The following is a 13,723-nucleotide window of genomic DNA, read 5'->3' on the forward strand; positions in this document are numbered from 1 at the left end:
CAATGGTGGTTTCCTCATCTCAAACAATTTATTGAAACAAAAGCCAACAACAGTGGTGGCTATACCACAACAAAAAATGTCAATGTCTCAATAACTTGTCATGTGCCCTTGAGCATCAATTACAGCTTGACAACCACGTCTCATGCTGTTCACAAGTCGAGCCTCTACACGGCGACTCAGCTGATCCCATAGGTTTTCGATGGGATTCAGGTCTGGAGACAGTGCAGGCCACTCCATTTGAGGTGCCCCAGTCTCCAGCAGCCGTTACCTAATGATGCCACCTCCATGAGCTGGAGCATTGTCATCCATGAAGATGAAATGAGGCCTGTGTTGTTCATGCAGGGGCACAATGACTGGATGAATGATGTTATTCAGGTAGTATGAGCTTGTCACTGTACCATTCACAAAGTGTGGGGCAGTTCTGTATTGACCAGACACACCTGCCCACACTGTAACACCACCACCACCAAAGGCTCGTCTGGTGACACCAGTGGCTGATGCATAGCGCTCTCCTTGACGTCTCCAACATCCTTGACGTCTCCATCATTTCTGCTCAACGTGAATCGACTTTCATCAGAGAACAGCACTGAGGCCCCTGGTCCCTCGTCCAGCGTCAATGCTCCCTGGCCCGTGCAAGACGATGATGCCTGTGCCTGGTGGTGTGGTCAGGTGCCCTTGCAGGTCGTCTAGCACGCAGACCACGCTGATGTAAATGGTTTCAAATGGTCTGACGTGACACTTGGTGCCTCTCACCTCCCTTAAATGTGCCTGGAGTTGAGTGGCATCATCATGCGGTTGCGCAGGGCACTGTTCACAATGAAGCGCTCATCAGTGTGGGATGTGGCCAAAGGACGTCCACTTCTATGCCTTTCTGTGACTCTTCCAGTCTCTGTATCTCTGTTGCAACCTGCTGATGACACTCTGTGACGCTCTAAGCTCAGTGGCCACTTCCCTTTGAGAACATCCTGTTTGAAGCCTCACAATGGCGAGCTACTGTTGATCAATTGTTAGGTGTGGTCTTGGTCTCATGACGTCAAAATGTGAACAGCATGATGAAGAGGACTGTTTAAATACCAATTCTAATTGAACCAGGAAATGTATTCGATCGATTCATGGATCAAACACCCGTTGTGAATTTTGCCGTTCAGCTCCTTGTTAGAGAACAGCAGGTTGTGCAAAAAGTACTGAAACATTGAACAGTTTGACATGTGCATTCAAAAGCTTAGAGAAGGTCAAATTAAGTTCATCTGTAAAGGTTATAGTGCATTTTATCTTCATCCTGAAACTTCACCCGAAAGCCGAATATCCCAAACTTTTCGTGAATAGTGTGTATATATATATAGACACACATATATATACACATATATATACACATATATACACACACATATATATATATATATACACATATATACACACACACATCTATCTATCTATATATATATATATACACACACACACATATATATATGTGGGTATATATACATATACACACATACATATATACACATATATATATATACATATATATACACACACATATATACACATATATATATATATATATACATATATATATATACACACTGTACATATATTATATATTAAAGTGCTAAAACACAGGAGGAATACAAGAACACAAAAATAACAAATACATTTTTTTAATCTTATTAATAGTACGTCTGCAAATACAATGTCCTCGTTTTGTCAGAAGGTGCATATTGATGATCTTCAGGTTTATTGTTTCTATTGTTTCCATTCTTTCTAAATTGTATTGTATTATTTATACAGTATGACAGGGCTTTGTGTGGTGCATCTTTCTGTGCTTGTGATCGACAGACTTGGGACTTTAATTCTGAACAGAACAAACATTTAAAACATTAAATATAATTCAAACTCAATAAAGTAGTGACAGAAATAGTTTGGAGCCAGCAGCGCCCCCGTGCGGACTGACGGCAAACTGCACATGATCAGATTCATCTCCTGATCAATATCTGAAGATTGATTGATACCTTAACCTTACCACGTTTATTCACGTTTTGAACATATGTATGAATACATAATATTGTTCATGTAAGATTTTCAGATAACCATATAAACGGATCTATAATATTCATAATATACAGTATATATATTATAATATATAATAGCTGTATTTCCCATTCCCATTGTATTATTATTACCATTATTATTACTTATACTGTCTTTAAGAATTTTTTTTATGCCCATGGTCTGTAGTGAAATGCACAAAAGGAATGAACAGAATCAGACTAATTCCTTGTGGAGCCGCAACAATTAATTATTTTTCGATTAATTAATCGATTAGTTGCCAACTATTAAATTGATCGCCAACCCTCCTCCTCCTCCAGTGTTTCCACCGCCAACCTTTCCGAGGTCACAGGCCTGATCCCTGCCAACGTCACCCACGCCCACCAGAACCCGAGCCGTGGCGCCCAGAGCCTTCCGCCGGCTGCTCAACCTGAGGCTCCTGGACCCGAGCCGGACGGTGGACCCTGAGAGGAGGGGGTTCCTGGGGCCTGAGAAGCCTCATCCTCCCCCCGCAAGGAAATCTCGCATGTCCACCCCACGGCCTTCGAGGAGCTGGCCGATCGGGCCCCTCCCACCATCCACCAGCGATCAGGAAGCCGGATCGGTCGCTCAGCAAGCGGAGGAGCTCTGATGGGGGACAGTTGGTTGGTTCTGGCTTTCTGCAGAGGCCAAGAGGAACCCGTCCCCCCCGGGAAAAAACCCAACTTCGCCGTGCGCGGCCTGCTGCGAGGAGCGGCCCGGCTCCAGGAGGTGTGGGTTTGGTTTCACCACCATGTCCCGTCTGTTGTCAGTCGCTGGCGTTCCGGCTTCCCGTCTCTTTTCCGGGTCGACCTGAGCGGGTCCAGGCCTCCTCCCCGTCCTGCTGGACCGCCCCACCCCGCAGGACGCGGTCACCCACAATGCCGAGCTGGGCGCAGAGCAGCACCTCCAGGCTCGACCCCCTTCATCAGGAGGAGCTGGAGCTCAGCCTGAACGTCATCCACTTCATCGAAAAAGGGATCCCTCCAGGACCTGACCGCCCGTGCCCGGCGCCAAACACAGCGCCTTTCGCTTGGTGACCGGTCCGTCCCACACCTGGACCTGAGTGGGAACCGGGTCAAGACGGCGACGCCGGAGACTGGGTCCGGCCTCGGGGAGCTTGACGGTGCTGGTGCTGTACAACGACCGTCTCCGCTTTGAGAAATGAGAGACTCCCTTCGTCAACGCGCCGTCGCTGCCACACACACACACACACACACACACACGACAACGGTATCTACGAAAATTGCAATGGATTTTCACCAATATTGATATTGATAATGGTATCAGGGTCCTAGGGTTTAACTACCAGGGCCTCGACGGCTGCCTGGCTTCTGTTCTGGGACAGGAAGTGAGATTTAAGTTTATTTATTTTTTTTATTACTCTAATTTCATAACCATAGAAACTGTTACCAATGCGCTCATTGTAATTCGACTGATTTAAAGAAATGTGATGTAACGTGAGCACATTTTAGCCACGATTCATTCTATTCAGCATCTTACGTTTCTAATAAAATAAACAAAGTGAACACTGCAAGTTTAACAATGAATTAAAATGGTGAAAATCACCGTTTATAACATTATGTGCACGACTGATTCCTATCCAACATAGCCAATATATTTTTAGTTTTCGAAAAGTTGTCTCTTCTATATTTATTCCTCATTCAAAAACAACAATTTGCAAAACAAAATGATGAAACCTGACATTGGAAAAAAATATATAAATGGTAAAAGTTCATATAAATTATTTTTTCTCTTTAATAGCTTGGGCCACTATGATAGTGGCCCCACTCAGGCCCCAAACAGAAAAGGCGTCCAAACCTGTGGTAGACTCAAAGTAAAGGACGGTTGCGCCACCTACTGGACCCATTGAGTTACTACAGTTTGTTACGTTTTACTTTATAGAAACATCATTAAATGATGTCACAAATAAAATAATGGAACTAAATTATAGTTCCATTATTTTATTTGTCATGATGTATTTTAGTCATTTATACGATTGAAATGAAGCCAAACAAAAGGAAACGTCAGACTATAAAATCCAGAATAAGCTTGAGAACAGAAGTGTTAATTAATGGGAGAAACATTTGATCACAATAAAGTTGTTATGATAATCTCCGGTGTAGAGATTCCCTATCTGCATCTGAGTAAGTCAACGGCAAAATCAGTTAATATTTCAGAAACACTTTATTTGATGGTATACATTCCAAAAAAGAAAATAAAAAATATTCATATATATATTTCTCCATATATAACTACTAAGCAGATTTTTTAAAACAAGACAAAACAAAAAAAAAAAAGAACACAGCGTCTCTGTGCGGCGTAGATATTATACACAAGGCGTGATGTGGAGGTTCCTCAGTTCAGGCACAAACAGCAAAAAGCAAAAAGCATCAGAGTTCTGCAGTGAAAGCAGGAGAAACTCGGGGACAAAGTGACCGTTAGTGTAACTCTGTAATTCAACACTTCATGCAAAAAGAGTGATAAATGTTGTGATATTTATGGTGAAACGTCCACAGCAAAACTAAAAACTATGAATAACGTCCATCGATAAGGGAGTGAGAGAATAGCTGCGGAGTCACCACACTGAAAGAAATTGTCATATATATAGGGTTTTTATTATTATTATTATTATTATTATTATTATTATTATTAATAATTATTATTATTTTATTCCATTTATATTTTGGGGGGTTTCTCAACTTGAAATGGACAACTTAAGATGTGTTTTAAGTTCAGAAAACCTAAAGAAACATACAGGTTTAACAAAATTAAGGCATTTTTAAAATTGATCAAATGGCTAAAATCCAATTATTTTTTCAGTGTAGTATTTTGGGTGGTTCACCATATTAAACCATATTAAACACAGGTAAAAAGAAACACAAAGTTTGGTTGCACTGTTATGTTCGATCGAAAGTCACTACATCACTGAAAACAAATAAAAAAACAAACAACCTGCTTCCTCAAGTAGTCAAGAGATAAGTGCACCCACACCCCCACACCCACACCCCCCCCCCACACACACACACTCACACTCACAAACACACAAATTACGTAAAAAACAAAAAACAAACAAAAAAAAAAATTCTCGTCCATCATCAAGAAAAGCGTCAGATTCTTCCACTTCATTTAAACTCTATAATAAAGTATAATACAGCAGACGCCTGCACACGTCCCTCTCTCGCAGACACCACGGGGTTATGTACAACACAACCGAAAAAAACCCAAAACAAAATCACTGGAACCAAAGATATCTATTAAAATACAGCAGGTTGAGTGGGAGGATTCATATTATTCACTTGTTGCAGGACAGGGTTGGATCGGCGCGGGAAGAGCTTTACACAGGACCCATTCTGGGAGGTAAACAAACCACCCGGTGCCCCCAGCGCACGGCGCCCCCTGGTGGCGGTGGCTGCGGCAAAACGTTGAGAAAAAAACAAAACAAACAAAAAAATGAAACGTTCAAATCTTTTTGGAATCTTTCGACTCAAACAGCTTCAGTCGCTCCTGCACGGTCAGCCCTTCCTTCAGGCTCTGCAAGAGAACGACGGGAAGGAGGAGGAGAGAGGAGGAGAATGAGAAGGAGGAGCAGCGGGAGCTGATATCTTCTGGCGGACACAGGTTCAGACGGATGGAAATATGGAAATATGGAATTTCAAATCTCCTAAATCGGAAACCCTCTCATCCCGGTTTTAGGACGACATTTAGGATTATTCGGTAATAAAGAATCGTGTTTCCTAAACATATTTAGGACAAATTCCTGTCTCATCTGTGGATGAGAAGTTGACTATTACAGCATCCTAATCTAAGAACAACCCAAGATTAGGAATGCAATTTCATCAATCGACAGAATCGGTCCTAAAATCTTAAATAACAGTCAAAAATGGCGGCCGGGCGACCCCCTGCTGTGTCGAGGTGAAGAACGGGAACTTCGATTTTCGCGCCCCTCGCACAAAGACGTTACCACGGATACAAGGCACTGCCGATTGCGATTTAGGATTTACAAAAGTAGTTGGGATTTGATCAGACGCGGTAGAAGGTCAAAGATAAGACCCGGCCATGAGGCTGGCATCTGTTGAGGTGAGATAAACAGAGTCAGGAGTTGAGGGGTTGTCACGATAGCAGGTGTCAGATAAGACTCAGCGGCGCTCGTAGGATTTGTTCCGACGAGATGGAAGGTCAAAGGTGAGAGCACAAGCAGGGAAACGGCCAGAGAGGACACGGCCTCGGGACACGGCTGAGTTGAGATAAGACCGGTCAGAGACAGGAGGTCAAAGGTCATGAGTTTAAGATGCGTCAAGAGATGAGATCACGAATCCTAAACTCACGGCCGTGTCCCAAGTTAAGACAGGACGTCAACGATGAGACGGGACAAAGCCGGGGCTTGAGGGTACGCCAGGTTTAAGACACATGACCAAGTTCAGGGTTAGTTAAGTTGAGTTAAGAGGTCAGAGATAAAAGTTTAGGATCAGTTAAGTTAAGAGGTCAGAGATAAAAGTTTAGGATTAGTTCAGTTGAGTTAAGAGGTCAGAGATAAAAGTTTAGGATCAGTTAAGTTAAGAGGTCAGAGATAAAAGTTTAGGATTAGTTAAGCTGAGTTAAGAGGTCAGAGATAAAAGTTTAGGATTAGTTAAGCTGAGTTAAGAGGTCAGAGATAAAAGTTTAGGATTAGTTAAGTTGAGTTAAGAGGTCAGAGATAAACGTTTAGGATCAGTTAAGTTAAGAGGTCAGAGATAAAAGTTTAGGATTAGTTAAGCTGAGTTAAGAGGTCAGAGATAAAAGTTTAGGATTAGTTAAGTTAAGTTAAGAGGTCAGAGATAAAAGTTTAGGATTAGTTAAGTTAAGTTAAGAGGTCAGAGATAAAAGTTTAGGATTAGTTAATTTAAGAGGTCAGAGATAAAAGTTTAGGATTGGTTAAGTTGAGTTAAGAGGTCAGAGATCAAAGTTTAGGATTAGTTAAGTTGAGTTAAGAGGTCAGAGATAAAAGTTTAGGATCAGTTAAGTTGAGTTAAGAGGTCAGAGATAAAAGTTTACGATTAGTTAAGTTAAGAGGTCAGAGATAAAAGTTTAGGATAAGTTAAGTTGAGTTAAGAGGTCAGAGATAAAAGTTTATGATTAGTTAAGTTAAGAGGTCAGAGATAAAAGTTTAGGATCAGTTAAGTTGAGTTAAGAGGTCAGAGATAAAAGTTTACGATTAGTTAAGTTAAGAGGTCAGAGATAAAAGTTTAGGATCAGTTAAGTTGAGTTAAGAGGTCAGAGATAAAAGTTTACGATTAGTTAAGTTAAGAGGTCAGAGATAAAAGTTTAGGACAAGTTAATTTAAGAGGTCAGAGATAAAAGTTTACGATTAGTTAAGTTGAGTCAAGAGGTCAGAGATAAAAGTTTAGGACAAGTTAATTTAAGAGGTCAGAGATAAAAGTTTACGATTAGTTAAGTTAAGTTAAGAGGTCAGAGATAAAAGTTTAGGATCAGTTAAGTTGAGTTAAGAGGTCAGAGATAAAAGTTTAGGATCAGTTAAGTTGAGTTAAGAGGTCAGAGATAAAAGTTTAGGATAAGTTAAGTAATGAGGTCAGAGATAAAAGTTTAGGATCAGTTAAGTTGAGTTAAGAGGTCAGAGATAAAAGTTTAGGATTAGTTAAGTTAAGTGGTCAGAGATAAAAGTTTACGATTAGTTAAGTTAAGTGGTCAGAGATAAAAGTTTACGATTAGTTAAGTTGTGATGGGACATGGGAGCGATGAACCAGTTATTAGTCAGGACACACACACACACACACACACACACACACACACACACACACACACACACACACACACACACACACACACACACACACACACACACACACACACACACCATGCAGGCTTTTAATGTTTTTCTTTTTTGGGGGGGGGGTCTCATGCTATACCTACAGCATATCTCTGATGGGGGGTGGGGGTGGGGGGTCAGCTATCCCAAGAGACCTGTTCAGTGATGGACTGAGACACAGACACACACTTAGAAACAGCACACCCCCTGCTGGGCACACATTGTACTACACATGATGAGAGGCTAGACGTAAACAACCCCACCCCCACCCCGCGCCACCCACCCCACCCTTGGCCACCCCACCCCACGCCTCGCTTCGAGGGGAACCTCAAAGCAAAGGGTTTTACCTTAATCCTAATGCAGGGCTTCAAAACCCTTCTTTGGCCCATAATCCCTATTTCTCGTTCCCAAATTCTCCCAACAACAGCAATTAAGGCGTGTGACAACTGCTCTTTGTCACTCAACTCACGTATGAAAATTCATATTTCGCCCGATAAGCAACAGATTGAGGCAAAAAAATAAAAAAAAGAATATTCCTGTAATTTGTCACTGAAATGATTGATCCAAGTGCAGATATTCCACATTACATTTGATTTCATGTGAATTTGAGTATCGACCGCTTTTATGACATCACAGAGCGTGAAGCCAGCCCCAAATGGATGGAAATACCGACGTGTTGTTGTGCTTTTACCTTGGAGCGAATCCCTCTGGTCTGCCTGGAGTTCATCAATCTCTCCTTCTTCAGGAAGTCTGGGTTACTCTTGGATTTCATGATATCTAAAACAAAAAAGCACTAAAAATATGATTTAATTGCTGAACATTTGCTTAAGTTATTTATACACAAAGAAATATATATATATTTTTTTTCTTTTGACGGAATCCGTATTAATTACTGAAAATAACTATAATATTATAGTTATTTTAATATTTTAATATTTTTTAATATATTATTTAATATTATTTCATGGCCAAATTATTTTCTCTACTGAGGAAAGAAAAAATTGCATCAGAGGTTTTGAGAAAAGAAGAATGTTCGGTCGCGGCTCTGACCGTATCCGGGGGTGACGGCGCCCTCCGCGCTGCGCTCCCCCAGCGTCTCAGTGGCGACCAGCAGCTTCTCCTTCAGCTTGCTGATGTCACAGTCGGCCTTGGCCTTGACGATGCTCAGCTCCGTGTAGATGACCTTGTACTTCTCCGTGGCGTATTTCTTATCCTGCGGCAGGAAGTGTCGTCAAATGAGAGTGTGAAGAGTACCAGGATGACGGGACATCCAGAGAAATGAGCTCGAATGAAAACACTGCGCACAAACCAAAACCCCAGGAGACAATATTCAAATATATCATGACATTCTGTCGCCTGGTCTCATGTGACGATATCCACATATTGATATCTTGTCTCGTATTGCGATAACCATATATCAATATCTAGTCTCATCTCGATATCTATATATCAATATCTAGTTTCATATCTTGACATCCATATATCGATTTCTCGTCTCACATCGCAATATCCATATAAAATCGATATATAGGTTCACATTCTGATATTCATATATCGATATTTAGTCTCATATCGCCTTATCAATTTTAAGATATCTAGTCTCACATCATGATATCCCTATATCGATATCTAGTCTCATATCGCAATATAATATACAGATATCAAGTCTCATATCGCAATATAATACATCAATATCTAGTCTCATATCGCGATATCTATATAATATCAATATCTAGTCTCATATTGTGATAGCCATATAATATTGATATGTAGTCTCTTATTGCTATATTGATAACTAACATGGTTCCACATTATCTATACAATATCGATCGATCTAGTCTCATATGATGAAATCAATATTAGATTGATATTTAGTCTTATATGGTGATAATGATATAATATTAATATCTAGTCTCATATCACAATATCGATATAAGGTCGATATCTAGTTTAGTATCAGAATATCAATATAATATTGATATTGACGTAAAAGTCTAGATATTGTCTGGGGTCTGTTTCTGGTAACTATGGTGATATACTTAAATGTTGTTTTTATGGAGCTTTTCAGTAAAATAATGCAGTTTTCTGAACTTCATAGACTAATCAATGGTCATAATTTCCACATTGATAATGGTTGGCTCCCAGTGTAAATATGTTATGTCAGCGCGATGGTCATCCCGAAATATCGTCAAATTATCAATACTTGAGGTAAAAAAAATTGTGAAATTTGAATTTTGTTAATATCGCAAATGATGAATGATGAATAAAATATACATGTTCGGTTTTGGGAAACAATAAAAATGTTTTTATGTTATTATTTACAGAGATTATTATAATGATCATAATTTATTCTCCGTACCCTTAAAGCCGACTGCAGCTCGTCCTTCAGGGAGTGGATCTCCTGCTTCAGATACTGGATCTCAGACTCCTTGATCCGTAGTAAAACCTACGAACGAAAGAGAAGTGGTTTAAACGCTCACGTTCGGAGGGCGCAACTGCGGTCCTTGCACGTGCTGGCATTCTGGTGCGGGCGTGCACGTACCTCCAGCTCGTACAGGTCCTTGCCGTGGCTGAGCGGCGACAGGGCGCTCTCCCCGCTGAAGCACGAGCGCATTCGGGTGATTTCAGCCGTCAGACGGTTGTTCAGCTCCTGAGGACACAGAGGCAGGGTTTCTCTTTGGAAAATACACTAAAATATACTTTTCTTTTCTGATGCTTTGCTGAAAAAACATGTAACTGAAATAGAACATTCCAAATACAATTTTTGAATTTAAACTCGTGATTCGTGATTCGATACCACTAATTTGATGAAGTAATGTCTCTAATTAATGATAAAATAGTGAATTAATGAATAACTGTTATGGTTCAGGCTCCCGTCTGACTAAAAGCATTATTTCCTTTTACATTTATATTTTTTTATCTTTTGTGGAGATTTAGGTTGAATTTTAATGAATTGAAATGATCAGATTTACGATGGTTCACACGTCACTAGTAGGTAGGATTTGTTGTGTATTTTTTATTACTGGTTGCATTCTCAGTTTCTATGATGTTTCTATTATGGTTGTGAGTGGATGCGTGTTAATATGAATATAAAGTGGATATTTCTGTCGAGGATGAATAAATATGTACACATTAATACGGGCATGGATAACAATGGATGAGTATTGCCTGGTGACTCCTAAAAAGGTAAGTTAGGGTAAGTTTCATTTAGAATGATTTAAATGTATATTTAAGACAACACAGACAATTAATACTATTATATAAGTATAGATCCCAGAATCGTCATTGTGGCGCCACTGTCTCCGTGCGTTGCAATGATATTTCACTGCATATATGTATGAACATGTATGGGACAAATAAACCTCTTGAATCTTGAATCTTAAACCTTAGATCTAAGATCTAAGTTAAGTCCAATTATTATGCAATAATAACAATATTATGCAGTGCTCCCCCAGGCCTGCAGGGGGCGCGAGCCCACCTGGTTGTGTGCGTTGAGCTCCTGGTTCTCTCGCTGGCACTGGCGCAGGGCCTGGCGCTCGGCCTCCAGAGCCTGGGCCAGGTGGGCGTTCTCCAGGCACTTCTGGGAGTACTGCTCCGACAGCACCTCCAGCTCCCTCTGCACCGACTGCAGCTCCTCCCTTTAGCCGCACCACGGGGGGGAAAAACATGATTAATTACAATCCTTATAATTAACTTATACCCTTGTCATGTTTGTGTGAAATAATTGGGATTAACATTTTATTTTGTGCGTTATATTCCATTATAATATTGCCATGAAATAAAACGTGTAATAACACATGTCTACCTATTGCAGAAGAGCCGTTTATAATAGTGGGAGATAAAAGGTCCATCATGGAGACCCAACCCAAGTTCACATTCTATTTATTTTATGATTGGTTTAAAATTCTCCTTAAATTGGGATGGACACATGTTCTCAATTGTGGAATGTAATGACTAGACAAAAATATCGCAATCTGCTCTAATAATTGTATTAATATGTATTAATAATATATCATAATATTAGTTGTACCTGATTATCTAATTTGATGTTTGCGCTAGTGTCATAGAAAAACTTCTAATATAGTGAAAATACTGGAGGCCCGTGCCAACAACACCAACGTGATTTGTTTGAACTTTGTCAAATTACAGGCCAACAGCCAAAACAAAAAAAACATTTAGGTGTGGAAAGAAGAAGACCTACTCGTACTGTGAGCGAAGTTCATCGATGTCGGAGTTGAGTCCGCTGAGCTGCGAGCGCTGCGTCTTCTCCAGGTCCTCCTTGTGAGCGTTCTTCATTGCTTCAATCGCTGCAGCACACCCACCGAGGAATAAAGAAACGTTAAACTTACCCACAAGGCTGAACTTGAAAAGACACAACTTGCACCTCAGACAGCAGCATACAGGTAAATGGACAATAACTTGATAGGAACTTGATAGGCTCAGATAGGAAGGAGTCCAGGACAAGCTGGCTGACGTAGTGGACGACCTATTAGACTGGTTCCAGTTGTCCCTGGACACGTGCATGGTCGCATAGGGCTTCATTTGGACTTGCACCGTGTAGGGAGCTGGTTGAGAGATCAATCTTATTACGCAAGAGTAAATGGGCCACACACACTAAATACAGAAGTGGACAACTCCGGATTCAGGGAGTTAAAAGTTCGGCCATGTTTTTCCTCCACCTTTACTTTATTAGGTGTAGCATCTGGGTTGTGTTAAACAGCAAATCCAGGCGGTTGACACAGAACATCAACGAGCACTTCGACCTTCTGAACTTGGCTGATACGCCTCGGACAAAACGTGGTGATCTTGCGAGGTCTACGTCAAGTTTCCTTACCGGCAATTGTGGCCGCGGTTTCCTCGGCCAGCAGCCTCTCCCTCTCCTCCATGAGCTTGGCGACCTCCCTCTGGTGCTGCCGCTGGAGGTCCTCGATCACCTTCTGGTGCGTTTCCTCCATGGCCGCAAAGCCCCGTTCACAGGTCGCCTGGGAGAGATCAGAGCCGTCGGTAACGCCCACCGGACTTACCTGAAGCAGAGCCCCCTCGGTCTAACATGTGACAACTACAACCTGCAGAGCAAGCAGTGTCCAGAGCCCATAGAGCTAAAGGATGCACCAACAGGTACAAGGTGAGATTACACAGCGGGAAGCCATGCCAGCCTTTTTGGGATCTAAAGCCGAGCTAGGGTGAGCAAGAGTGGGCTAATGCAGTTAATTGTAGTTTGTCCCTTCGTTCTAATCGGTTTAATCTGTGCACGGTGTAATGTGCCGTTGCAGAGAAGGTAATGTGATCAAAGTGAGACATGCAATTAAGAAATCGTGTTCAACGCTTTAGTGAATAGATCCTACAATTGGATTAAAAACAAAGGATCACATCTACACTTTACTGTAGGCTAGAGGTGGATTCATGCCTTGTTTAACATTTTGTGTTATTTCAGGTTGTACAACTACAATTATTTCTCAAAAAGTTTACAGTTCATCACAGAGGATTAGTAAAAGTCTAAGATAGAAAGAAGAAAGAAGACTTTCTATATGAATGAAGACAGGAATAAAAGTTACTATTAATCTATCTTCTACATCAACTAGATTGGCAGCTTAGGTAAGATGAAAGAGTAAAAACCTTAAGACTTTCAAAGTCTCTCTGGTATTTCTCCTTCAGGCTGTCAACATCTCCCTCCAGGTGCTTGTTCTCCAGCTCATCCCTCATGGTGTTCATCTGGGTCTCCAGTTCCAGGATTCTGTCTTTTAGAATGACTGTGGGATCAACGTCCGACCTGGCCGGAGCCGGCTCCTCTTCCTCCATCGGAGAGGTCAGGGCAGCGGCCTCGTCGCTCAGGGGCGAGCAGGATCCTTC

At 41.2% G+C, this 13,723-nt stretch overlaps 1 protein-coding gene across 4 annotated transcripts in view; it reads right to left on the reverse strand.

Annotated features, from left to right (window-relative positions):
- Nucleotides 1-5,099: 5,099 nt before the first annotated feature.
- LOC307245906 (myosin phosphatase Rho interacting protein) overlaps nt 5,100-13,723 on the reverse strand; it is a 74,032-nt gene continuing 65,408 nt past the window's right edge. The window contains exons 16-24 of one of the 4 annotated variants that reach the window (XM_080021643.1): nt 12,708-12,855; nt 12,075-12,180; nt 11,352-11,511; nt 10,416-10,523; nt 10,233-10,319; nt 8,924-9,086; nt 8,565-8,650; nt 7,978-8,028; nt 5,100-5,601 (exon numbers count right to left, since the gene is read on the reverse strand). In XM_080021643.1, the coding sequence (XP_079877769.1) occupies nt 8,011-8,028; nt 8,565-8,650; nt 8,924-9,086; nt 10,233-10,319; nt 10,416-10,523; nt 11,352-11,511; nt 12,075-12,180; nt 12,708-12,855 (876 nt within the window). In that variant the 3' untranslated portion in view covers nt 5,100-5,601; nt 7,978-8,010. Of the gene's footprint in view, nt 5,602-7,977; nt 8,044-8,564; nt 8,651-8,923; nt 9,087-10,232; nt 10,320-10,415; nt 10,524-11,351; nt 11,512-12,074; nt 12,181-12,707; nt 12,856-13,723 lie in introns of all 4 variants that reach the window. The other 3 variants (XM_080021642.1, XM_080021641.1, XM_080021640.1) reach the window with 3 other exon arrangements.

This window comes from Zeus faber (assembly GCF_960531495.2).
Source record: "Zeus faber genome assembly, chromosome: 20".
In the NCBI taxonomy this organism is placed as follows: Eukaryota; Metazoa; Chordata; class Actinopteri; order Zeiformes; family Zeidae; genus Zeus; species Zeus faber.